We start from the raw sequence: 26,656 nt of genomic DNA on the forward strand, positions 1-26,656 counted from the left end.
TGGCATTCTGCTGAAGTTGCTTCACTGCTCTTGCCCTGCAGACGTGGAAGGAATTTACCGGAGTATTGAATAGTATCCTGTTAAATATTTTGTTTCTAACAGTTCTGTGAAGTGATAACCTTGTCATGGTTGAAGCATCTGTCTGGGAAAGTCGTGCGAGTGATGTTAGATTACGTCGATCACGTCAACATCTGCGGGAAGCTGGAAGCAGTTCTCAAAGAACAGGAACTCTGGCCAGACATCAGTTCCATTTTAAGTAAGTATCTGATGTTTACATTTGAATTTACAAACAAACCGTTTGAGGATTAGGGCCTTTTTTGTTTGACTGTATTTTAGTTTTCATTTTCCTTACCTCAGACTGGTGCTTTTTCTTCACCCTTGTTAAGTCAAAAGTTATGTTTTGACAGTAAGAGACCTCTCAAGCCAGAATCAGTCTATGTAGGGTTTAAGTCTCCCTCAGAAGCCTGACAGTAACTGCACAATGTGTGTAGAGCACTTAGGAACTTGAATTACAAATAGACCACACGATCCTCCTCACGGAGAGAAAAGCTTTTCCCCATTCTTCAAGTTGATGGAACAAATCTCATAATTTACTATTTCATTGAATGATTTAATTCTAGTCTAGATTAATTCTATGTCCTTTTTGTTTGTACACAGATTAAGTAGTGACTCATAATTCTACTTCTTTGAGTTGACAGAAAACTGGCACCAGTTATTTGGAGTTAAAGCACATTCCCCAAGCTTTACTACTTAAACTTGCAGTAGCCTAGTCAGCATGACAGGAACAAAATTTAGCTTTTTAGCTAAATTTAGCTAAATTTAGCTGCCAGTGATTATAACTGAGAGATGTATGGGCTGAAGTGAAAAGGCTGATCCAGACAGGTCCAGTTTTCCAGGTAGGAGAGTACTGAACAAAATTTAATAAATAATATCGATCTCACCTTCTCATTTCTAGCAAATCCTCGCTCTCTGAAGCATCTTTGTCGTCTGAAGATACGGGAGTGCATGGGCCGGTTGCGTCTGCGTTGTCCTGTTTTCATGACCTTCCTTCCACTGCCCAGCTGCTTGAAAGACTACATCCTGTACAAGGAGTACGATCTGTACGGACAGGAAAACTTCACAGGCACCTACAACCTCAACTGCACATAATTATTCTATATATTGAAGGGAACATTGACGTGGATGAGACTGTCTTATGCAGCTGCTTTTTAGTTTTGGGATTTGATCTCCTATGTATATTAAGGAATACCAGCATTTCCCCCTGTCCCCCTGAAGAAAATGGGGAGAACTCCAAAATGTAAGTATTGGCGATCCCATTCTATGTATCTACTGGAATATCAATTTTCTGAAAGTTTTATGGCGAGTATTTTAAATGCTTAGTGTGAACAGTTTAAGGAACTGTAAAACGTAGGGCTGCAAACCCTGTGTTATCTCAGTGACAGCCTGTTGTAACAGATAACGCTGCCCCCACTGCAGGGTTTAACTCCGAGTTTAGTTAAAGTGCAGAGATTCAACTAAAACCAGGAAGGGACATAGTTATTTTTTTTCTCTTGTACTTCCCTTTCTCTTGCCAAGTAGTTTTTATTTGTGAAGTTCTGCATTGAAGTTCTGAAGAGCAGCCTAAGTAGATTTTTTTTCTCTGAATTAAGCAATCCCACGTTCTAAGCAGGGAAATGGGATTAACAGCTACAGAAACCTCTGCTTGTCACAGCAGCTGCTGTGGAATACCAATGTTTCAACAAGAAGGCAGCACTTCCGAAAGACGTGTTAGTTCTGCATCTCATTCTCAGGTATTGATATGTCTCATCCATTATCTATTTGGATTCCTCTCTCTAGAAGTAGGTTTTCCTGCTACAGTGCTGTCCAAAAGCATGTTTGCAAATCTTGGAGTTTCTCTTTGTGCAGGTGGAGCTTAAGCCCTCAGAGCACTATCTGGCAGCAGTCACAGCTGCCTTGGGAAGTCGTCCACAGCCCCCCCCACCCCACAGCACTCCTTTATAAGAATGCTGCACATGTCCATATTTTACAGAAAAAAAAAGTTCATCAACACACATGGCATTAGTAGTATTTATTCCTTCATTATCAAGTAAGCATAGATTTTTTTTTCTAGTTATACATGCATCTTTATCACTGAAGTTACATAATTCAAAAGTCTGCTTTTCCTCAGAAAATTCTACAAACCTTACAAAATACAAATTTAACCATAATGTAGTTATGACCCACTGCTTTTTACATGGTGTTTATCATATAATAAACTAATGAAGCCCATGAGGATAAGTATCGGTACCCATGTGAATGGTTGTGCTGGTAGAGCCTCTGTACATGTGAGTAACTGTGATTGTTGCCATCTCCAGCTCTGCAGAGCTGCACGTTGTCTGGGACTACAACAATGTGCACTCCACAGCTACGAGGGGAGGGATTTTCTTCTAATGTTCAGTCTTTGACTCTTGCAAAAATAAATTATCAGCATTCCCAAGTACAATAATTTCCTCTGAGGTTATCTGGATCATATGACTAAAATTAAGAGAGCTGAGATACACTTTGACAGCAGAGGGATATAACTGTGTGTTAGAACTGTGGTTAACGGAAGGGAACGCATCCTATCACCAATAACGATACTTCCTGGAAGTCAGTATTATGAAAACTGCAGGTGGATTTTGCATCAGTACAAATCCCACCCAGAAAGTTGCTCTAGTTAAGCTTTTCTTTAACCTACAAAATGCTGACTGAAGCCCTGGCATAGTACGTTTACTATCCATGTTTCAGAGATTAAGACAGAACGAGCGGCATTGACCCAAGCGTGCCAAGGGAGGGTTTTGTCCAGCTGCGCGGGGAAAGTGTGCGAGTCAGTCTCAAACACTGCAAAAATCACTTACACATCACTAGTACAGGACCAATCCAGAACGTCAGCATAAGAACTTGACCACTCCACTGTATTATAAAAATGACCTGAAAGATTGTACAAACCCCTTGGCTTGCAATATAAACTTCATCAGGAATACAAGTGCATTCACAAGGACACACTGACGTATTCTTGTCATGACAACTTAGATACCACTGTGGCAGAAACAAACCATCAACTACTGCTTGGTTAAAAAGAAAAGCCTTGGAGACTAATGGACTTGCAAGAAATTTTGTAAAATAGGATGAAAGAAAGAATATAAAATATTAACTCTTGCTGTTAGAATGCTCTTGCAGCTTTCGTCACTGTTCCAGATGCTTTTATATCTTTTTGCTTATTTTACACCAGTGAAACTCTCCCAAACAAACAGAAAACCCCCTCATTTCCTCCATGCATGTCAATCTGCTTTCTTTTGACCATTCTCTTTGTTCATTTCCTATTTCTTTTAGTGCTTAAGATGAGAATCATCCAACACAAAAGAAATGCCCTTCACTCCTATGCTATCTGTTTTAGAAAACTACATTTAATGGCATAGATGGAAAGTCTGATATGCAAATGGAATAATTCCAATCATGCTTTGTTACATTTGAAAAATCCCACATGACAGTAAATTCACCCGCCAACTTCCTCCCACTTTCTTCTTTGTCTTTGCAGATTTCTGTCTAGAACGGTAATGGTAGGTTTCAAGAAAAAAGAATAGACTAATTCAATTTTCTGACATTTCTTCAGTAATGATACTGCAAAACAAGCTACGCGTCAGAAATGCTTTTTGATGAGGTGACTGATCTATTAACTGTCTTCTATATGGAAACAGAGCAGTTGCAGATAAACTGGTTAACACATTAATCAATCCTACTGTGACAAGCTGGGGGACTAGACTAGAAACCGGAGAGCACTGATCTCATATTCTTCCTGTGCTGGTTCAAAATTACTTCATCTTCATCATGTAGTTGAGAAAGATGCAGTAAGACACAGTAACCTTGAGCTATGCTGTCATCGTATTTGACAGAAAATGAAATATCAGTGAGTACAAACAAACAAAACATGAACTGGAACGACTTGCGGAGACAAACTGGCTGCCGTGCACCTCTCTGTAAGCCTAGATTGAGGCACAAAAAGGAAAAAAAAAGATCGGATTTGCTGCCCCTCTGTATATTTTTGTTGGCAAGAATAAAAACAGCCTCTTAAGGACGAGAAATGAAAATAGAAGACTATATATGAAATTAAAATGCCACTGGTTTTTAGAAAAAAGCCTCAGATTGCTGTGGTCTGTGTGCCAGCCCCACCTGGCCACAGGCTGGCAGCAAAAGCAGCTGTTTCTGCAGAGTCTGGCTGCTCGGGGACGGACAGTGTCCGGAACAGGGGCTGCTCAGCACTCGGGAAGAGACCCTGGAGCCTCTGCCGCTCAGCCCCCCCCTCCGCTTCTCCCTGAGGCAGGAGCACCGTGTCCCCTGCGAGGCCGCGGTGACAGCGCCAGCAGCTCCGAGAGCTGGCGCAGCCTCTGAGTCCTGCCCGGGCGCTGCTGCCCCTTGTGTACGGGAACTTCTGCACAAAACCCCCCTGAGGCTCCCCTCGCTTTGCCAGCACCGGGCCATCGCCAGCCGACGGGACATGTTCTGAAATCGCTTCCATTCCTGAGCACCAGAAATGCCCTGCGGTGACCTGGGCAACACTCCTAACTGTTATATTATAACTTGAAAGCATATTCTTCTCTTTCTACATTTCCTGTTGCTTTCATGCCACTATTAGAGAGATATCTTCTGTTCAACTGGAGTTTAGTATTTATAGTAATTAGTGCAAAAATAAATATTTCTCTTCAAACAAGTTTTCTCTTCTGGATCAAAAGGTGAATGCACATTTAGTACTATACACAATAAATATTACACAGGGTATGGAACATGGAGTTCAGATTAGAGGCTGTAAACAGACACTGCTTTGAAAAGTGCTCCAGGGGCTGGACTTTAGGATGGAGGAGCACAGGCTCACTCTTGAGTTACTAAATTCTGTTTGCAAAATGGATTTCCAGAAAAAGACTTAAAAGAGCCTCAACTCATTTTCAGTAAATGTAGGTACTGTGGCAAGGCATTTTCATATTCAGAAGATTTTTCAAAATGATGGAATTGAAGATGTTCCTGCAACCCTAAGCATGTTTTATAAAAAGTGAACTCCAAGGCTTACAGCTTTTTACTACATGTACTGGGGAAAAAAACCAAGAACATGGCACTTGCGCTACAAGAATACATACATTATTCCTATCATCTGATATGGAATGCTCTATACATTCCTCATGCAGCAAAGTGCAATGGCATCTCATCAGTTCTTAGCTACCTCTGACAATATTTTTTTCTCCTGTTGAAAGAATTCTTCCAGCATTCACCAAAAAAAAAAAAAAAGACAGTATCATACAGTGCAATATGAAAAAGAAGAAGATATTTCTGTCTTGAACTATTGCACATCTCACTGATGTTAATAAGGATTTTTCTTTCTAAATCTAAGAACAGTTATGTGCAACAAATCAGGCAAAGCGTAGCACTGCCTTATTTGGACATCCGCTTTTACTTCTAGCAAGGTGTTCTCTATACCGCGGTGTAAAGAATAAATTTCAGTGTACTGCTGAAGTCCAAGGAGAGTTTGAAGTTTTGCTTCAAGAGCAATTGCACAGAGAGGTCAGTGGGAAAAAAACCCACAGATTTTTCCATACTGCAGAGAAGCCTTGAGAAAACATAATTTTTTCCTAAACATGGTGGCATCACCATGCATCATCTGGCATACAGAAATTAGATGGACATGAGAATGGAAATCACTTAATTGAGAAAGAAAAATCAAGGCATAATAGGGTCTACATACTGTGAAGTCTTTTATATAATACAACAGACCCTCCACCTGCATTTCACTTCTTGTAAAACTTGTGCCATTTCACCAGGTACAGCCATCAGTCAATGTTAATAAGGAGGCAACCTCAGGCTTCGGATTCTCTCTTCTTCTTGCCATCTTCCCCTAAGTCACTGTCTTCCGACTGGCTGCTGCTCAGGACCACAAACTGTCCGTCCCCGCTGCTCTGGTTGGCCCTGCTGGAAGCAGCGATCAGCCGGCTCTGCTCCTCTAGGTCCTGGTGTGACACAGGGAAGGGGGAAATCAGAAAAAGAATATTAACTTTAAAGCCATGTACAACTGAAACAGAATACCACTGCTGTGATTTAGAAACTGTCCTTTAATACGATCAATGGACAGTCTCCTGTACCGAGGGAACTAAAACATTCACATTTCAGTAGTTGGCGTTAGTAGAACAGCTCCCCCATGAATCCACAGAGCACGGTGGGTCGGAACAAACACCTGCTGCAGCCCCTGCCTCTGTGTCACCGAACCCTCCGCAGAAAATTACATTATTTTGGGCCTGTGATGGGTGTTCCTTCGAGCACTGCTCTTAAGTACTGCTATAAAGATGTGTTGTGGTTTATCTCCCCAGAAGAGCTCTTTGTAAAAACTACTATACAAAAATATACAAAATCTGCACAGGAAATACTTCTAATAATTAACTTAATTCCATAATGGTCTACGAACTTGTACTAAAGAATATGACAGCGGAGCTTGGAGTATAAAAAGAAAGTAAGTAGAAAAAAGAATTAGGAAATAATGCTGAAATGTACCTTTTCAATTTGTTTTTGTTTATTCAGTTCTTTTTGTTGTTTCTCTTTGACTCTATCTATTTCTTTTTGCTTTTCTGATGCTTTTCGATCCTAAAGGGCAAAAGATAAAGTCAGTAACAACAGCCTGAGATGTTTGATACACTACCCATTTATGTGAGTTTGCTCAAGACTGTTATGCCACTGTTTTGATTATTCTTCTTTTAAAGGGCTGGTACCTTTGTTAAAGGTAGCAAGCCGAATCCCATCTTTAATATTGTTCCATGGTAGACATTGGTCAAAGTCTTTTTATCTTGGGTTTAAATTCTAGAAAACATCCCTTAAAACACACCAGAGCAGTATTACTGCAGCTATCAGTATCCTGCAGAATATGTTCTATGCCATGTGGTAAATCTCGTCTGTCCCTTCCATTCACAAGCATCCCTTGCCCCAGGGAGGCTCTTACCAGCTCTGCGTGAAGAGCTATCTGTTTTGCCAGTCCAACAGAGTCACAAATCTAAACACAAAACAGATTGGAAATAATCAGAAAGACTCTCAGAAAAATGCCTTTAAAATTCAGCCAGATTCCCAAATTAGATATGATGGCGTCTTAAAGCACTTGCAGGTACTTAGACTGCCAAGTTTAACTGAATTGGATTAAATGACTTGGAATCCACATCGGGTTCAAAACCGATACAGCCGTCACCGATACCTTTTCCCCTTCATTGTTTGATTCAAAGATGTAGCAGATGGAAGTCTGGCGGCTCTCAACTCTCCCTCCCGACGTTCTAAGCACAAATCCAAAGAGGCGCTTGTTCTCCTGGTGCGCAGCATACAACACTACATTGGGCAAAGGAAACTGCCAAAAACGATCAAATATGGAGATATTAAAGCTGGTTCCAAATATTTTCTATATCAGGTTTCAATATACTGCACATTAATTACTTCAATATCATAAACACACAACCACACCCAAAGAAGTTACAAGCTGACCAATCATGTAATTACAAGAGACAAACAATACCTTAGAAGGCAAAGATTAAATTATTCAAAATATAGGAAAATTTCCACAAACACACTCCAGGTAAGAAAAGTGGATCACATCTGCAATGCAATTCAGGCATCTTTCTAAAGGTGAATACACTCCTTTGTTTTCTTTAAAGAGCTATCATTCATACAAATTCCATTTGTGACTAAGCTTTCAATGTCTAGTGCCAGGTAAAGGCGCTACTTCTGCAGAACTTGTACTGCAATTAGTTCAGCTCTCCTGAATTATATGAGCAAGAAGAAAAAAAAAACCACACACACAAAACCCCCACAACGAACAAACCACTTATCCTTATTGTTCTGTTACAATCAATCTATTTTGCATTCTCACTGCTCAGGGTGGACTTAGAAATTTCAAATGTATCTTTTTATGATTTAGCGACAAATAAGTTTTTAAATCCTCAAGGCCCCTACTACAACTGTGATAAACTGACGAGTTCTTCCTGACCTTAAACCTGCCCATTTCAAATCTGGACATACAGGCGGCCGACGTTCTCACCTGGAAGAGCTTACGGCTCTGGGGCCCTTTGGAACTTAACGCCACAAAGGCAAAAAAAGAAAAAAGCACTACTTGAAAGATCAAGACATTTTCACATGCTTAGGATTTCCTCTTACGGAAATGAAAGCAATTCAGAGTCCCTGAAAAACTGAATGTTTTTAAAAGAAGACCCAAAGGAATTAAATGACAGATCATACATTGTACATAAAGAAGGAGGGAAGCAGTTTTGAAATATGAAAAAGAAAGACTGCTATTGTTAAAGAATTAAGCTGGCGTTATTTGATATCCTAAGAAGAATTCTACTTATTTCTCTCAAGTGCATTTTTTATAAAGAGTTAGATAAAAAACCCCAAACCAGAAACGGTACAACACTCTCAGTGCAATTATGCATTAAAACCGAAACCAAAACCAAAACACCACCAAGCAAACTTTAACTTTTTGGACTTCAGAACTAATTTGACTCCAAACTTAACGTTACCTCTCAACCAACAACAGAAATCTTTATAATCAAACATGTTGTTAAAATACAATATTCTGCTTTCCTAAGTTTTTACCCTATCAAATCAGGGGAGGGTGAATAACATTCAAAAGCCTATTGACCTCTTGAAATCACCTGATCTGCTAGTGTTCTTCTGGCTATTTTTAAGTGTACGCATTAGTCTCCTAATTTCAGTAGAAGTTTGTTGGGAAATCTCATGCTGCCAGAGATTTTTGCTAACATCTACCAACATTATTTTGAAAGTAGAAGAATTACATTGCTGAGTATTTTTCTTAAAATGTAAAGTTACTTACTCGTAGTCTTGTAACTTGTGTCTGTGGATCAATTAACCTGAAAATTTGATTTTAAAAACAAACCAGAAAGTAAATTTTAACAAAGTGAAAGAAGATCATTCTGTAAATAATCATCAGTAGAAGTCAGGAAGCAAACTTACTTTAAACAGTCACAAGTGACTAATAAATGTGATTCCGTCATCCTGAAAATGTTATGGATGGCGCGAGCTGCCAGGATCTGACGCATTGTTTCATAAACCACATCTGGACTTTCGTCAGACTTCACCTCCATAGAGCCAAGAAATCTTACAATAAATAACTGGTGAAGAATTGAATCTAAGACAAAGGATTGAAAAAAGTGAACTCCAGTTTGGGTTGTCCATTCAAAACCAAAGCTGGACTGCAGGCAGGAAAGCTCCAAACTTCTAATAACTTGGCAATAGGCTGCTCGTATTTGGGAATTAGAGATAAATTACTAAACAGCAAGTCACACGTCTTTTCATTTGGTTTAATGAATAAAAAAGATGCAATTCATTATTTTTAAAACAGACTTTCAGGCAGTAGCTTGTCTAATACACTGCTAATGTAACTAAGCATTCTAAAACTGGTCTTAAATTAGGAAAAGCTACAGAGGAAAATAGAAAAAAAAAATCTAATTCTAGTTTTAATTTTACATTGAAATAAAATCTTTACCTTCTGTTTCAGATTTTGAGCCTCCAGATTCACCAAAAGGATTTGTGCGTCTATTAAAAAATGAAAACATTAAACCAGGAATGAGATTACAAGAACCAATAATAAATAATGTAGTATTCTCATGCTGCACCAAATAAAAACATGTAGTGATTTCATAGGCTTGTAATCTGGAGGAATCACGTGTGATAAATTGTAAGGACAAGCAATTTAATCAAGAGTTAGACATAAATCGCTGTATTTTTGAGAGCTCAATTTGTGGGAAAAATACCAGATATTATTGTCCTATTGCTGCCACGGAGAGTTTGCATCACACGGTATTTTTTCTATCTGAATTAAGCCCAAGTCAAAACCTTGTTAAATATTTGAAAAGGTGCAGTTTGAGGGGATGAAATTTCTCTGAACAGCTTGAGGAATTGCAGCCCCAGCTGCTCCTGTCGGCTCCCCACAGCAGCACCACGGTCTCATCTCTGGCTCCGGTTGGTGAGAAGTCACTGGGTTTGTTTCAAATGCAGCTTTCTGAAAACATCTCTGGGGTTTTACTCCTAGAGGGTCAAGAGAAATGTGGCTACTTCTGGCTCTCAAAGACAGAATTGCCATCGGTTACAGTGAAAAGTGAAAATACTCTAGGCTTCCAAGTCTACATGTTTCAAAAGCAGGAAAGCAATGCTGGAAAGAGCATGGGGAATGGGGAAATTTTATTTCAAACTTCTCTTTGGCTAACTGGTGGCCGAAAACCTGTTGTCAAGGGTTCAATAAACCTCAAATCAGGTTTTATAGGGGTGTAATGAAAGTGTCACCTCTCACTAGTTCAGTGTTCTAAAAGCAAGTTTCAGAACTGAGCAAAAAGAATCTGCCAATCTCTTGTTCAGTACACGTCCCACTGGCTGCCAGGTCCATTTTATCAGTGAAAGCTTTGAACTAAGAGATGTCCAGTCCAGAGTGACAGAATTGTTCTAGAGTGAACTCTGAGCTCACGATTGTGTTGCTACGATGGTTAAAGAACAAGGACTCAATCAAGAATCGTCCCACTAAATGCATGATGTGTAAATACCCTAAAGTTCTTTCCATTAGCCTCTTGTATTGCTCAGACTTGTCACTTAACATCAGACTGCAAAAGTCACTGCACAATCTCACAGGATGTTTCAAAAAGCAAAAATAAAACTCAAACGTCATCAGTATCAGAAACTAAGGGAAGTGGGTTTTTTAATAATTAATACTTCTAAAGTAGCATGTTGCCTGTCTGCAGGTCTTCATCGACAGTGATGGTTAATTAGAAATACCAAGCACAACTCTGTATGATTTCTGCTATGAAAAATAAGATTTTCTAGAATGGAATTATAACTGATGACAGGAATTTAGCTGAAGTATTAACCTCTGCACTTCCTGGAATACAACTATTTTAAATCAGTATGTTCTTAAAGACCTAGTCAGCCATCTGATCATCCTGCTATACCAAACAACAACAAAAGGAAAACTGTCCAAAAAAAAAAAAAAAGGCTTAATATATATAATTTTAACTCTTATGTATCGGTGAGGTGCAACTGAAAATTCGAATATTTTTCTAGAGGGCAGGGAGCTACAACACATTATTGGAACTAGAGTAAGGTAAATTAGTTTTCAGCTTTTCGGCTTTTTTGTTGTTGTTAAGAGCAGCTGGATCTGCAAATATGTTTTCTTAATGTCTGAATTCTGGACATATAATTCCAGAAATGCAGTGCAGATTTACAGGTCTTTATTATTATTTTTGAATGGGAAGTTTGCAAAAAAAAACAAGTAGGAGAGAATGTTTTTCTGTTTTGGGAAGCGCTCTTAGACAATTTTAAGCTGTCTGTGTCTGGGGTTACTCTAGAAGCCTAGATCATTTTCACTCACCTGTCGGGCTAAGAGGAGTGGCATCGAATGGCATCAGCACCTGGAGGCAGCGCTACCAAATTTCTCTTGAGTTTCCAAGAGGAAATAACCCAAGCTGCTGGGTGAGCAAGCAATAGGAAAGGAGAATACTTTGTGAAACCAAAAGATTAAAATAAATCAATAAATAAAAGCATTAGGTGCTAAAGTGAGAAAAGCTACTGCTAAATAGAAAACTACACCTTGAATCTAGTGCATTTAATTAAGCCATTTTTTTTTACAACTCTATTTAACAATTTAAAAAATGGTTTTGCTTCACTGGCCACTGCAGATCTTGCGCCATGAGTCAGGGCAAAGGCAACGTGTGTTTCAGAGCTGTGGCCTAAACATGGTTTTCTTGCTTGTTTGTTTTTAAATTAATAACATCAACTTTAGGAATTTTTTCCTTCTCTCTACATTTCCTACCTGCCCAACTGCCCTGAAGATTTTGCTTGACCAGGCAGATCTTCACTAACTGGAGATATTATGTCAAATTGTATGGGAGTGTCGGGGGCAACGAGCGAATCCAAGGAAAGTGCCGATAAAGCTGCTGATTCAGATCCCAGCGACCCTGTGCTGCTGGTGCGAACCGCAGGAGGACGAGATTGTCTGAAACAAAACAAAAAATCAAAATTAAGATCTCTAGTTACAAGTTGGTTGATAATAAATTAAACCATATGGGAGACCAATACAATATTCCAAAACTTGGATGTAAAACAAAACTCAAAACCTGAAGATCGGGGTATAGTAAACAAAAATGGATTCTACCTTCCTTGTCAAATTTAAGTAAGTTAACACTGCTTGCATTAATAATTGCATCAGCTTGTATTCTATTTCATATCATGATTATATATTGATGTTCAAACAACCTGGGGTCTGCTTCCAGGAGCTGGACACATTAAGAAAAAATCTCAGTATGAATTCATACCACAAACCAGACGTACGATGCAACCAACAAAACTCTCTTAGCTGGAGATCTGGATTACAATGGATGCTAAACAATGCTCAAAAAGGGAGTTCAAGAAGTTTTCCTCTATCAAATATTTTCTTCTGAATCTAGAAAGTTCTGGGCTCTTGGTTGGTTTTTTCCTGGCCCGGCACCCAGGATGCCCTCCACAGCTAACGTGACTCACGGCGCGGGCCGCAGGCTCTCGTGCCTCTGCTGGAAGGAGGGCGACGGAGTCACAGCCTCCAGAGCCGACTGGTTCACACGGGCAGCAATTTCCTGCAATAGAGACACGGCAGAAAAGAACTGAAAACACCTTCCTCAAAATAAGCTTTAAGATTGTAGTTTTATCTATATGTAATTGACAGAACTTACAAACTCAATCGTGTGTGAGAATATTTGTCATATTAATTTGTAGCAAAGTATCATATATGAAATAGGAACATGAGATTGTGAAGGCGTCACAAAGTTATACCAAATATAAAAGCCACGTATTTTTAATGCTTTCTATATAAGCATTTAGAGGAAGGAGACAATGGACTGTATGTTTTCACACCATGAAAAGCTTATAATTAAACATGTAGGAAGCACTCAGGTTAATTCTATGCTGTGCAATTAGTCCCACTGATCTCTTAAATTAAATTTTGTGCATGGCTACATCTTAACATATTGATACTATAAATTTTAGTCAAGTTACCTCAGGGTTTTCACTTAGATATATCTGTTTAGATATGTTGTTTATGGTGCATATCCACTGAAAAAGACGGGAAAAAAAAAAGAAAAAATAATTTTTCATGGTTTAACAACTCGATTAAATACCTGACTTGGCTAGTTTCAGCATCTTTCCCACTTTCTTTGTAACTTCAGGGAGCCAAACCACTATTCTGCACACCCACCTTGTCACTGAATTCACTACTATCTGTACACTGCACACAATATCCAGACTTCGCTTGAAAAAATTAGTCACACTGAAAAATCAAAACTAAAGCAAGCTTCAATCACAACTTTAAGGTATTAAAAAAAAAAAGGATTCTCTGTACTCCAGTGTAATAACTAAAATCTTCTTTGTTGGAACAGTACGTGCCTACACCATTAGGCTTCTAGTTGCAAAAAGTCTAAAGAAACTTTTTATTTCCACCTCTAAAGAAAGCTAAAAAAAGTAGGGAAAGATATCCCTGCTGGCTGACTGGGTGATGGTGGTCGTTGGGTTTTTTTGCATTTCCTTTCCCCACCAATACTTGCTACCACATATAAGTTTGCTGACCTAATATTTGAATACTGACATTTCTCAGCTGGTATTCAGCCATTGCGCGGGCAAGGAAATCTGCATCACCAGACTGAGCAGTGATGATAGGAACATCACTGCACCCCGTGCAAACTCCTATAAACTTACCTCTTCATAATCTTTTTTACTCTCTGCCTGTAAGATTGAAGACCTGAAAGAGGAGAATGGAAAAGACAATTTAAAATGCCTCAGAAGTACATTCACACAGTAAGCTCCATTTTCATGTTGGTACATTGCACAACCACCTAAGACAGGCTGAAGATTCTGTGTACGTGCTGAGTGCAGTCAACATTTAACTTAAAAAAATCTGTTTTCATTTCAATTGAACAAAATTCTAATTGTGCCCATGTAATACTTAAGCACTCACAAAATGCAATCATTCATGATTGTAAACTGGTTATAGTAATTTTATTCTGAAATACCACTCAGCTACATTATAGAGCTGATAAACTAAAAGCCCCAGACATCACAAAGTTCAAAAGGCATCCCAGGTTTTGCTTCTAAATACCCTCCAAATCGATCAAGCTGTAATCTGGCTAAAGGCAGACCATCGTTCTTTTCTTAATTAGTGAGTCCACTATTATTTACAGGTAACAGTAATGTAAGAATACTTACTTTTTACCGTCAAAAGATGTGATCTGGAAACAGTACCGTCTGTCTTCACAGTCCACAGCCATGACCGAGCAGTTGTCGATGTCCATGACCAGCCCCCCAGCCACATCCCCTCTCGCCTGGCTCATCAAATTCCCACCTTGGGTGAAGTAAAACTGTCTCTCCCAACTGGACGATACCAGCCCTGTCTTACTAAAAAGATAAAAAGAAGTTTGTAATTAGTAGATTAGGAGTCCATCTGGGCTGTATAAATTAGAAAAATAAGAAAATCAAATTGGAACAAACCATCTGGGCCCCAAGGAAAACTTTTTTGCCCATTCAATGTTTCAGGTCAACCTTACAGCTGAAGTTGCTTTCTTCGGTTACGTGAAACTTAATTTAGAATAAAAAGGCACAAGCACTTCAGTTATGATGATAAGCTTTTACAGTATTGCTTTATACAATATGCATATTCAAATTATACGCATTATCAATATAACTGATAAGACCTCTAAACTCCACACTTATTAAGCTTTGAAGAACTCTGTGTTAAGCATTAGCTCAGTCATGTAAGTCTTTTGTACTGTTTAACAAGATTTCAAAAATTTTCCTTAGAACACGTTGGGGTTTTGTTGGTGTTTTTCTTTTTTTTTCTCCTAGATTTGCAGAAAAAGAACAATCTGAAACTAAAAATCAGTAACACAGTTTAGCCTCCCTTTTTGTTCAGATACTCTTGTCAATAATAATTGCTGTAATTGCACTGTACTACAGAAATTCACGCCTCATTCGGTGAGGATGTTACTCCAACTGTTGCTGCAAAAGTAATTACACTTAAAAAAAAATTCCTTGGAGCTTATTATATAAATTATGGGAAAAAAATGGAGTGTTACAACTTATTTTTAATAACTATAAAAATCAGCTGCTAGACTTTACTAACTGTAGTAACAGCTCCTGCAGTGGGCTGAAGGTGCCTCATGAAATTGAGAGGCCTGTTCCAAGTGTATTTCCTCAACAGAGAATGTTTTGCCTTGTATCTCTCAAGCTTGTTATTTGTATCACGTTAGTAACTTGAATCCCAAAGCTTTAACAGATATATAATAATTCTGATAGCTGCAATCCTGTTGTTTTCCAATTACAGAGCAGTGAAATCACACTCTCCTAAACTTCAATTTTTCTTTTTGATGTGAAACTTCAAGCAAGATTGGACTAAAATCAGGATAACTATGTTTTGCACCTGAATCACACTATGTCAGTGTAACAATTAAATCAATACTAATTGAGTGAAGGAGTCTGAAGAAAGAAATAGAGTAACTCCTGTGTGACTGACTGACTCAACTATGGAAAATTAGCATAGCTACTTCAAAACAACCACTGCATACTTTTTTAGCTTTCCTTTCCCAAAATTAAATATTCTGGAGTTTGTAAATACCAAGTTATTCTTACTTTCTTGCATTGAGATAGCCAGCTTTCCGTGTTAGATTTCTATGAACGGGAAATTTTGTAGTATCAGGATCAGGCAAATACAGTGGGTCACTGGCTACTTCCAAGTCCTCTATAGTTTGTTGCATGTTTTCTACTTCGCACTCCATTTCCCTGCGAACACTAAGGGAAATAATGTGTTAGTAACAAAGATAACGTATTAATAAGTAGAAAAAGAAAAAATACTTGTCTTTAGAATAGTTCAAAATTCAACAAAACCAACTTACTTCTGTACACTTGTGCCAATATTGGTCAAAAATTCTTCCAATTGCTCAGTAAGATTTTCTGAACCCATTTTAAAAAAACTTATCTTTAAAAGAACAAGAGGAGGAAAAGGGAGAATTTAGTAATTAATAAAACTACATTAACAATTAACAGATGAAACCATAGGACGTTAAAGTTTATCAGAGAGATCTGTTTTCAAGCCTCATTCCCACTAAAGCCCCTCAATAAAGTCCATGTTTTTGTCTGCAAGTGACGGCTGACGCTGACACCGCAGTGGGGTTTCATTGTCACGAGGACGTGCAGAGTCACCTGGAGGAAATAGAGAAATACACAGAAACTGCCCTGGAAATGAAACAAGGTTGGATCTTGTAGTGAACCCATGGTCTCGCTGTGGTTTTTCAAGCCCCCCAGTTTGCTCACTGGGCTCACATTGGTCCAGAAAACCTGTCGGGTCTGCACTGAGCTCAGCCCCAGGGAACCTGGAGCAGGAACCCCCAGGCGCGGCCGTTCCATGCTCAGCAAACCCTGCGCTGAGCAACAGGCTGCACTGTGGACTTGGTTACACAAAACACAGCTTAGTTTCAAGAAGCAGCAAGAGCTCTTCTCAGGCTTGGAAAGCTTTCTGGCAGTATGCAGAAGTTAATTTCTACTCAGGACACTGTGGCACTGCCAGACACCAAAAAGTCTGGCTTTTGCCTTTTTAAAAAACCCCATACTTATGGCATACTTCTGAAAACACAAATTAAGACCCTCCAAATAACTTTTTCATAGTTGTATTTTCTATTGCATCCATCCTCAAATAAACCAGTCATGAATCCACTTAAACAAAAAAAGCAGCTTTTAGTACACCAGCCTTCATGAAGTGCTTTTACTTGCACACCTGCAGCTTTCAGACTGTGAAATTACCTGAGCCTGCATGTATCCCAGCAAGGGCTCTAGCAGAGCAATTTTCTTTTTGTACTGAAGAGTATTTAATGCACAGAAATAATGCATCATAGTCTGATGCTGCTTTTTCCTTGAAGTATATACATCTTCTATAACTTCAGCCTTGATCTGAAGAGACAGACATGGGGAGGGGGAAGAGGAACGTTTGACACTTGGTATTGCTTTATAGCAGCACGGAATAACCAACACAGCAATGTTCTACCCTCTGTCAGCAGCTATTGCGTATTCTACCCTCCAGTTCCGCTTCTCTAACTTATACATGAGAGAGACATGAGAAACAAATACAGCATTCTTTTCTCCCTGGCAAGTGTGGTTATTTCTTTACAAAAATAAGTTAAATACAGCATCACAATCTCAACCATAGAGCATTTTCAGTGTTACAAGACAGACATGTATTGGGGAAACCTTTTCTGTTTGGAAGCAAACTGTCTAGACTGCTAAATCAAACTATCAACCTCCAGGTACAATCTGCCATACATTGTCTTCCATCATAGATATATATATTAGAAGAAAATTATTTCTTATCTCCTCTAAAAATCTTTATACTAAGTATTTTGGTTTACAAACCTTTTCATTTTCCCTTCTTTTTGACAACCGACCGTATCTGGTAATGGCAGCATCATGGTCTAAGCAAGAGAGAATTTATTATCATTTTGATAAATTAATGACTTATGAAACAGAGCAGAAAGCCTCTTATATCACTGTGTGTTGCACAGCCAACTGAATGCAAAAACCTTTTAAGAATTGTTCTTGCCTGTTTACAATTACTTCACTGCCACAAATATTATACTTGGGTGGAAAGAAAATTCTAACCAGATGCAAATATGGCCAAATTGTCACAAATTTCCCTAAACATCTAATATTCTTCGAAGACAAAAACATTCTGTAAGTAGAGACACCTTTCCATTATGAAAACCTGTACCTAACATTTTTTGCTTCTAAAGCAATGAAGCAATTTTCATTGAGAGAAGCAGAACCTTTACTTAAAGAACATGTTCTCTACGACAATATACTAGAGCTGGCTAAAAAATGTCACTTCTCACAATAGGGAACAGAACTATCAAACTACTTTTAGGGAGGGAAAATTTGTTTATTACTCCAGTCCTGACTTTAAAAGTAAGCTAGCACCTTACTATTTTTAGTAATTTTGGTAGCATAACAATAAATTATTTAAGAATTATATATACATTTTAAGTATTGTAAAAAAGATTAATACTGTCAATTTGCTTTAACACTTTGGTAAACAAAGCAAGGATTTACAGGTGAACCAAGGAAAGCTGGGTGCCTAAGTATCACTAGAAAAAATTACAGCATAATTACTCACTTAAGCCTTGCTATCTTCACTAGTTTTCAGAGTAAATGATCTGCAATAACACTGCTGTCTTGTAATATCTATAACATTAAGTATTTTACACTTACCATTGCTTGCAATTTGGAAAACTTCTTTTAGAGTTAATATCTCTACAAAACAACATATCACAATTGAAATGAGTTGTTAACATAACATTGGTGTATTAAGGTTTCTCATGCAGTGTTTCAGTACTGAGCAGCTGTGGTTGGAGTTACCGGCACGGGCACTACGTGGCTTGGAACGCCTGCTCTGACTTAGTGCCTGCGGATCAGCTGTGTGGCTGCCTGCCTTACCAAAAAAGACATTTTACTGTAATAAGTTAAAGAGGAACTTCTTTTCAAATTACTTCGAAAGACATCGTGGATACAAACACATCACCTACAGTTCTGGTCTGAGTTGGGGAAGCAGAAGCACAGGAGATGGGCAGTATGGCTGGGTGAAAGGAAAGCCCCAAACACACTGTGATTCCTCCTACCCAAAATCAGTCACGGTCTAGATGGTTATTAATTCTTACTCTGCCAGGGGACAGAAAACCGTGCAATACTCAGCACTTGTTCTGATCTCAATTGTGGTTTGGTTTCACATTGCAGCATAAAGTGACAGAGAGCTGCGTTCGACTTTATGGTAAAACAAAGACAAAAACACATGGAAAAGCTTTACAGAAAGTGCCTACAAAGTCTGTAAAGAGGTACGGTGTCACTAAATACCACGTCAGCTAGTGGTTAAAAACTGCCAGTGGGAAAATTTAATTCTGGTTATCGCCTCAGGGATGTTTCTTCAGTAAATATTAACAGGAGATTTTTCCAGGTTCTGAGGAGTAACATTAGCCTTGAGATAATCACGTTCCCTTGCTCAAAAAGCAGAACCCATTTAATCCATAACCTCGCAACAAACTATTGCCGAACAAGTATCTTCCAAGATTCATAAAGAGCTAGAAGACTTATGCAACTCTTGTCACTTTTATTTCAACCTAGACATAAAATGTTCATACGTTAGGTTTACCCGCTTTAGGATGTTCACATTAGGGATTTCAGTTATTTTGGTTTTAATTCTTATTGTTTGTATTCGAAGCCCATTTGCCATACTTTAGCATCTCAAGTAAAATCTCTCATAATCAGACACACTATGTATTATTTTAGACCACGCAGAAAAAGATAGAACTGTTGCCAAAATAAGAAGTTGGAAGCATCTTATTCCTGCACGGAAGAGGCCACCTGGATTGCAGCAGGGTTCAAGAACCACCTTAGGAAATCTTACTAATATAGTAAGTACAACTTTGGTACTTTGCCTTTTGAGTTCAGTCCAGCCATTATATTGATGGCATGATATTAAAATCTATACAACTATTTCTGGAACATGCAAATTATCTGAAAATTATTCTTTCCTAATGTTTACAGTAACTGCAAAATTTTCATCTTGAATAGACGATAAGTGCTTCCATAATACAAATAGTATTTTTGTTGAAACAGTAACAGTGTTAAGTTCTTCAGCTGTAATACTCTCATGAATAGAAATAACTTACATTTTTTTAAATTGGGAGATGCATACTTTGAGAGCTGAAAAATAAGTGGCGTATTCTATTTAGTGAAATAAGAGCTATGGAGATTAAATGCTATGTTTTTGTCATTGCTGTTGTTGATAAAAACAGTATTTGTTCGAGTACTACCTTTTAGATCCCTTTCTTTAAACTGGGTAATAGGAAACATCATTGCATCTGCAAGCTGAGTTGAAAGAACCGCATGGCAAGAGCTGAGCTGTGAAAGAAGCAAAAGAAGGAAATTTTAGGGAACAAGTGCTGAGACTAAATCAAATCAAGGCAGGTTGGCATCAATTTCACTTAAAGATGACACGTACAACTCAAAAGTAATTTTGTAGACATTCATTTTTTTACCTCTATTGTTTTCCAGGCTCCTGATCTCATCACTAGCTTTTTATAGATCTTTAGAGTTTAGTATTCGTCCCTACGAATGGCCTCATATGTTCTCTGACGACTGGTCAGTTTATTTCTCCATTTTCCTTCCAGCTACATCACAGCCCGTCTTCCACAGTTTCAGAGGCAGAACAAACCTGTTATTCCTCCAAAATGCTGTTTAAGTAGTGTTCAAAGTGGGGAGAGGGATCCTGGAAAAAATCCTGATTTGGACCTTAAAGGTGCTAAGTTGTCTTTCCAAAGGGTCAGTCTCTGTCTCCAATACAGACAGCAAGAGGTTCCTTTCTCAGTCACGTATCTAAAACCAGGCAATCAAAATACCCTCACAAAAACCCGTTTTTACCTGCCATTCTGTAATGGTTTTGGCTGTATCTACAGTAAGTTAAATTACATTTCTCTCTTGACAATGTATCCTCATTTTGCTGAATTGATTCTTTATCTTCAGGTTCAATAACTTTAAATATATGCTGCAATATACGATTAAGTGTTACCTTATTGACACATGAAAGCCATTTATGTACCTCCTATCTTTAAAAAGGCTGGAATAATTCAACAAGTTAATGTCTACACATGACAACATTAGCCAAGCAAGTGAAGCAAATACAAGCACTTGCCTCATCTATCACTTTTGCGAACTGCTGTAGAGTAGAAGTCATAACTTCATCATCTCCCCCTAGTGGAAAACGCTAAAAGAAAAGAAAAGGAGACACGTTGTTTGCAGTGTTCTCTGCCATTCACAAAACTATACAAATAATTTCTATGAATGTATTAGGTATTCCATTATTTTAAAATATCATACAGTTAAGATATACTGAAGCACTTCTTTATTGTCCTGTGAAGACAGAATATTTGGGAGGGGCAGAAGTAACAAATAATTATCACCAAAATATATATATTTTAAAATACAGTAATTAATTAATTTAATGGGTTTTAAAATTAATTTATAGATTTATTTTTTAAAAATCAGGAAAGATGCAGACTTGACATCCAGCTTTTTCATAAATAGAACTTTTTCCAGTTCACCTCATTAGGTAGAGAATGAGGACAGGGAGCACCAGCCTCTTTAAAAGAAGCAACTTTTTGTTTTTAACATACATTTCAGAAAAGAGGTTCCAGCAGCAGAGCTACAGATAGGAAACCCTTCATAGAACGGGCTACCAGTGGGGAAAGGTGTGGATTCCACAATCTGGGCTGTCAGAGATGGAATTATTCTCCCAATAAGAGTAAATTATGGTTGTTAAATGGAGACTGCTATGCAATCTCTTCTCTTCGTGACTAGTAAAATTAAAGCACTTAACAGTAAACAGGTTTATAAAACAAAAACGAAAGACCACCACCACCCTAAGCAACCCCCAAACCACTGATCCAAAAGTAAAATATTTCAGAACTTGCTAATATTCATTTGGTTTTACTTGGAAGAACTAATATGAAGACAGTAGATTCTTTTGGCAAAGATTGGAGCCACCAGCTACAGCAGTTCATTTTATCTGGGCCAAACCTACATCCATTCTACACTGTGCTCTGATAAAGGACAAGAACACTTAGTGCTGACCACACAAAACCAACAATGATTTACACAGTACCTGTTTCTCATATTCCTTCAGCAGCTTTGAAGTCAGATGAGTTGCTGCACTTAATTCATTCTGATTTAAAAAAACAAAACAAAACAAACAAAAACCCCCAAGCTTGTTACATTTTTTTTAAATCAATATTTTAAAAAATCACATTATTTGAAGAGGAAGCTCTTACAGACATGGAACTTAAAATGTGAGTATAGATTTTCAGAAAGGTAAGCATCCTGCCCTTCCGTTTCCCTAACATTATTGAGAGTTACAGGTAATCAGTGTTCACAAATACCAAGTTCACAGCCTGTACTCTGTGCACCGATCTCTGTATTTCTGGTGATGAGTGAAACAAACATATTGCAAGTAAAAAATAATCTCCCACTTGGTACATACTATCAGACACACTAAGGTGGGAAACATTTCAGAAACACCTGGGAAATACAATAGAACTACTAGAAGGCCATAAAATCTTTTTACTTGTCATAACAAATCCTGTTGCAGAAGAAATAATGAGAATTTAGTATTTACCACTCCCTAACATACAGAAAAACAATTATTTAATTCTTATTTTGTTTCATTTCCACATTTAAAGAATGTGGAACCATAAAAAAAAATATTGCTTATAATACCTTCAAAAAAAGGAAGAGACATGAAAAATGTGGTTCAAAAGCTTTATAATGGATTCAAGAATTTAATTAACACTACCTGTGCATCATATATTCTGTGCATGGCTTGAAATAACTGATTGATGTAATTGGAAATTGCAGCAGCATCTTCTTCAAATACTCCCAGCAAAGACCGGGTCTGTAAAAATGAAACAGCCAAAACACTAACATGTCAAGTTCAAAGAGCAGTATTTAAATGTAACAGAATTTCAAAGTTAAATATCATTGTTTGAGGTTTCATTACTGAAACGTTTATCAGCTCTCCAACACTGTTCACAGGAATGACACCTGCTGCACGCCAGAGGATCTGACAATGTGCCAGCTCGGGCTCAGCCCGGCTGCCGGGCCCTCCACGGTAAAACAAGAACACGGCAGAACAGAAAGGACCAAGGGAGAGGGGCAAGTGGTTAAAAAAGTTGGAACTGCGGCCAACTACTGGACCCACTCTGGTCCATCCCAAAGGACAAGGGTAAAGATGACAGGTATCATGCTATGGCAGGTGTCCGCATTGCTGCTGCAGGGAGATCGAACCCCAGGCTGTGGCTCTGGATGCTGGCTGTGCTGCAGGAACACAGTGCTGCCTGTGCTTGGGACTCACCTGAGCAATGACCCGCGCTTCTGTCATCAAAAGGCTGAGGAACTAAAGGCCAAACCAAACTGGTACAGCCCGCATCTTGTTGTTAAGATACATGTTTCTCCCCCTCACCACTCCACAGTGAAAGAGAGTGACAAGATCTGTGTCCTTTCGTCCTTGTCCCAGCTCGTCAGTCAGTCTGTTCCTCAGCTGGTGTCACCCACGCGCCCGATGACTGCGCATCCTATTAATGCTTAACAGGATCCACCTCAAAATCAACCTCTTTATCCCCCTCCACCCATTAGAATTCCAAACACTGATCGCTACCCTTTCAGCCCAACTCTCCAACCAGTTTTTCCAGCCAGGTCACAGCCCGTACCTCTCATTTTCACCAGAGGAATGTGGGCAGAGACCGTGCCAGAGTCCTGGCTGTGGTCACGGTGAACAGCACCCGCTTCTCTTCCCGTGGACACCCCCGACTCCGGCTGCGGAGGCAATCGGGTTGCTCGGCCGGAATTTGCCCTTAAGCTTAAGTGAGCTGCTGACTCCACGTTCCTGAATCCTTTCTGCACTTGGAAGCAATGTTACTCCTCACCACGAGATACCAAATATCTTCCTTCCACCCAGACAAAAACCCCAAAGGGGGAAGAGCAGACAATGTACCTACGACTCTGCACAGGCTACATTTGCTTTTCCTAATCTAAAATATTGGTTGGGATGCTTGGATGTAGAAACTGGAGTATCGCCTGCAAGACCCATAAAATAAACCTTTTAAACTTTAGTCCATCTCCCCTTGAAGCATGGAAGTCTTTTACAGTTATTTTTCTGATTTTCTGCTCTTAATGAGAATCAAGGAGTACATGTTAAACCTGTATGAAGTATATTATCTGACAATTCTTTTGACATGAAATTCTTTATTTAACTTGAATCAGATGTCTGGCTGTCTCACAAATATTATCATACCCACAAAATGCCCACAGAATACTTAAATATTAAAAGATAATCAAACAGCATCATCAATACATTTAATCACATTAATGGTGGTTCCAGTTCATAAAACAAGGGGAAAAGGGGTGGAGGAGGAAAGAGGTAGAGGAGAACTCAAATGTTTGCCAGGTGTGGCAACGTGTTGTGTCATCCTAATAGCTACGAGTCTCCCATTAAAGGAGACACACATGAAAGAATGCAAAATAAAAAATTACATAGTGCCACAGCTACTGAATTATATACTCATGACCTTTAAACCTGAACAGTAATAAACCTGAACATGCAATTTTAAAGGAATATCATGTGAGGTTTCTGGATTATGCTTACTCTTTAAAAAACAAACACTGTAGAATAAAATAATTGCTATGATTTAATGAAAAATATCAGTTACTGATGTCCAGACTTCAAACTGACCTTGTCTGATACTGATGGAAAGAAAATGACCTGAAACTGTCAACAAGTTATTTCAGACCATTGCTTAGCAAAAAAATAGAGGAATTGTGTACTCGTGTTTCTAGTAAAACTTTGCATGATTTTGCATGTTCTTTAAGATGCTTTCATACCATATATATGAGCAGGTACACTAGAAACTACCAGCAATAAGCTGCACAAAGAAACCACCTAGGCAGAAGTCAAATTGTTAAGTGTTCTGTGTCTTCACATGTACGGTACCATAAGACATGAGATAGAGCCTGTACTATCAAGTCTCTTGGCTTTTTCATTGTGCAATGCTTCAGGAAATAAGTCTGAGCAATAACTCTGTCTAAATATACATATATAAACTCTGAGTATGTGTATAATATATGGCCTAATTTAATATTTAAATGTCACTGCTTTGCATAGCTAAAGACCATGTAAACTTGGCATTTGGTTTACGTCTAGAAACACAGTGGTCAGAGGAAAGCAAGGGGTTTTGCGGGTCTAGAAAAGCCTTTCCTTCCCTCATGCAGAACAAGTTTCATGTGATGTTTACATACATAAAGTTTGTGTCTGAAACATGTCAAAGTGCCAAACTCCAGTCCATAGTTCAGCACTAAGCAACAACCTGGGCTGATGACCTTTTCAATATTACAGTATGAACGCATGAATCAGAAAGTCATGGCAACTCCTGAAGAAAGCAAGGTTTCTTCTTTTTTTAAGCAACATTTGTTGCCATTTTCATTGCACTGATTTCAAAGTAATAAATGGAAGATTCTAGAACTTTTAATTATGTTCCAACATGTAACCTTTTTGCATGTGCTTCCCAAATGCTATTCCAGTCTTAAGTGCTAGGAAAAAAACAACCCTGCATCCCACTTTTTAGGGATCCTAAGTTTATCTCACATTTGCCATTTCCTATAAATACGAATAGTTCCGATTTCTGCATACTGAGAAGACACCTGCTGTATGGCCGCCTTCTGTTGCTTTTTTTAAGTTGTCCCTCCAATTGATGGAGGTTTGTTAAACTGGTTGTCATTTGTGGGGTTACAATCCCCTATTAACCAACTTAAAGTTTCTCTGCCTATGGTTGAGGAACTAAAACTACCAAGGCATATGCTATTACTATATACAAAGTCTTGCTCATCTACACAAACAATGCAGCAAAACAAGGGCCTTAATTCAAAAGGCTGCAATAAAAGAAAATATATTTTAAACTTTTTTTTTTTTTCATCTAGGAAGAGCAGTACAAAGCACTTGCTGTTGTTGCTGCCAGCAAGAGAAATCAGTGCAACTGAATAAAGGATTTCCTGCCTAATAGCAGCATGAAAGAAATGCCACCGCAGTACATGGCATCACTAACACCGCTCAAGCAGCAGAAATGTGAGTGAAGACACCGGAGCAACTAAAGGCCCCTCAGCACCACGCGTGTCCCACCTACCCAGGGCATCACCAAGAGAACCTCACCCAACCACCGCTTTCCACACGGGTCTATCGAACCGTAAAGCGCTTTTGGTAAAAGACAAACGTAAGAAAAAAAATCGTCTTGAGAAACGGAGACGGGTTTTGCCAACACAAGGTCTCCAAAATAAATCACGAATGTAAACGTGGGGGCGGGGAACACGGGAGTCACCGCTGCGAACCCTCCCGAGCCCGGGGCTGCACGAACGGGACACCCGAGCGATGGCAGCGGGGCGGGGGCGCCGCCCGCCGGGGGCCCGGCCCGAGCGGACAGCGGAGCCGCCGCCCCCGGCCCAGCCCCGGGGCCAGCAGCACAGGAAGGCACCGGGCACGCCCGCCGGGCCCTGCCCTGTCCCCCTCCCTCCCGGCCGCCGCCGAGGACTCTCCGTCTCCCCACGGGAACGCGGGGGGGATCGAGCGCGGAGCGGCGCTGGGCCCGGCGCTCACGTCTGGGCCCGATCCGGCCTCCCCCACCGGCCCGCGTCTCGCCTCCCTCACCTGCGGGCTGTCCTCCAGCGTCTCCTCGATGGGCAGCTTGTCGATGCCGGGCATGGCGGCGGCCGGGCCGGACTGTGCGCCGCTGCAGCTCCGCAGCCCCCAGCGGAGGGACCCGCCCCTTCTCCCCGGCCACAACACAGCCGCCCCCGCCCCGCTCCGCGCCGGATGTCCCGCCCTCCCCGCTTGGCCTTTCGATTGGTTCTTCCACCCAGCCTGCCCCTCTTGTTATTGGTCAGCGGGTCTGTCTGTTTGCCCGCACGCGCGGGGCTGGCGGCGCCTCGCGCCTCTGCGTGGCGGGAGCGGCGCGCGCCGCGG

The 26,656-nt window shown here is 39.6% G+C and overlaps 2 protein-coding genes across 5 annotated transcripts in view; one reads left to right on the forward strand and one right to left on the reverse strand.

Annotated features, from left to right (window-relative positions):
* Positions 1-24,221, forward strand: part of ASB14 (ankyrin repeat and SOCS box containing 14) — a 31,279-nt gene extending 7,058 nt beyond the window's left edge. The window contains exons 10-13 of one of the 4 annotated variants that reach the window (XR_010606831.1): positions 103-256; positions 956-1,297; positions 19,384-20,551; positions 22,684-24,221. Coding sequence is in view for 1 of the 4 variants with exons in the window: in XM_065642862.1 (XP_065498934.1) it covers positions 103-256; positions 956-1,149 (348 nt within the window). In the remaining 3 variants the exon portion in view is untranslated. Of the gene's footprint in view, positions 1-102; positions 257-955; positions 2,787-3,556; positions 4,163-19,383; positions 20,552-22,683 lie in introns of those variants that run through there. The other 3 variants (XR_010606830.1, XR_010606832.1, XM_065642862.1) reach the window with 3 other exon arrangements.
* On the reverse strand, positions 2,054-26,467 carry APPL1 (adaptor protein, phosphotyrosine interacting with PH domain and leucine zipper 1). The gene is made up of 22 exons (XM_065642861.1): positions 26,342-26,467; positions 22,445-22,543; positions 21,758-21,817; positions 20,789-20,860; positions 19,911-19,998; positions 18,313-18,354; positions 17,461-17,519; positions 16,855-17,001; positions 15,951-16,033; positions 15,688-15,846; positions 14,269-14,457; positions 13,762-13,804; positions 13,066-13,122; positions 12,556-12,647; positions 11,849-12,031; positions 9,536-9,585; positions 9,004-9,178; positions 8,864-8,900; positions 7,238-7,384; positions 6,992-7,042; positions 6,550-6,639; positions 2,054-6,011 (listed from the first exon to the last, which is right to left on the reverse strand). The coding sequence occupies exons 1-22, from the start codon at positions 26,393-26,395 to the stop codon at positions 5,862-5,864; spliced, it is 2,127 nt and encodes a 708-aa protein (XP_065498933.1). The 5' UTR covers positions 26,396-26,467; the 3' UTR covers positions 2,054-5,861.
* Between the last annotated feature and the right edge of the window lie 189 nt (positions 26,468-26,656).

The sequence above is a fragment of the Caloenas nicobarica genome, chromosome 11, assembly GCF_036013445.1.
Source record: "Caloenas nicobarica isolate bCalNic1 chromosome 11, bCalNic1.hap1, whole genome shotgun sequence".
Taxonomy (NCBI): domain Eukaryota; kingdom Metazoa; phylum Chordata; class Aves; order Columbiformes; family Columbidae; genus Caloenas; species Caloenas nicobarica.

What these genes read in the sequence shown, in the direction of transcription:
- APPL1 (XM_065642861.1), bottom strand. Translation starts at nt 26,395, where the DNA reads ATGCCCGGCATCGACAAGCTGCCCATCGAGGAGACGCTGGAGGACAGC. An exon ending in TTTCCAAATTGCAAGCAATG is followed by an intron (nt 17,520 to 18,312) that starts GTAAGTGTAAAA and finishes TCTCTTGCTTAG; the next exon opens with ACCATGATGCTGCCATTACC. An exon ending in GAGAGCCTGCGGCCCGCGCC is followed by an intron (nt 12,032 to 12,555) that starts GTGAGTCACGTT and finishes GTTTTGTTTCAG; the next exon opens with ACAATCTCGTCCTCCTGCGG.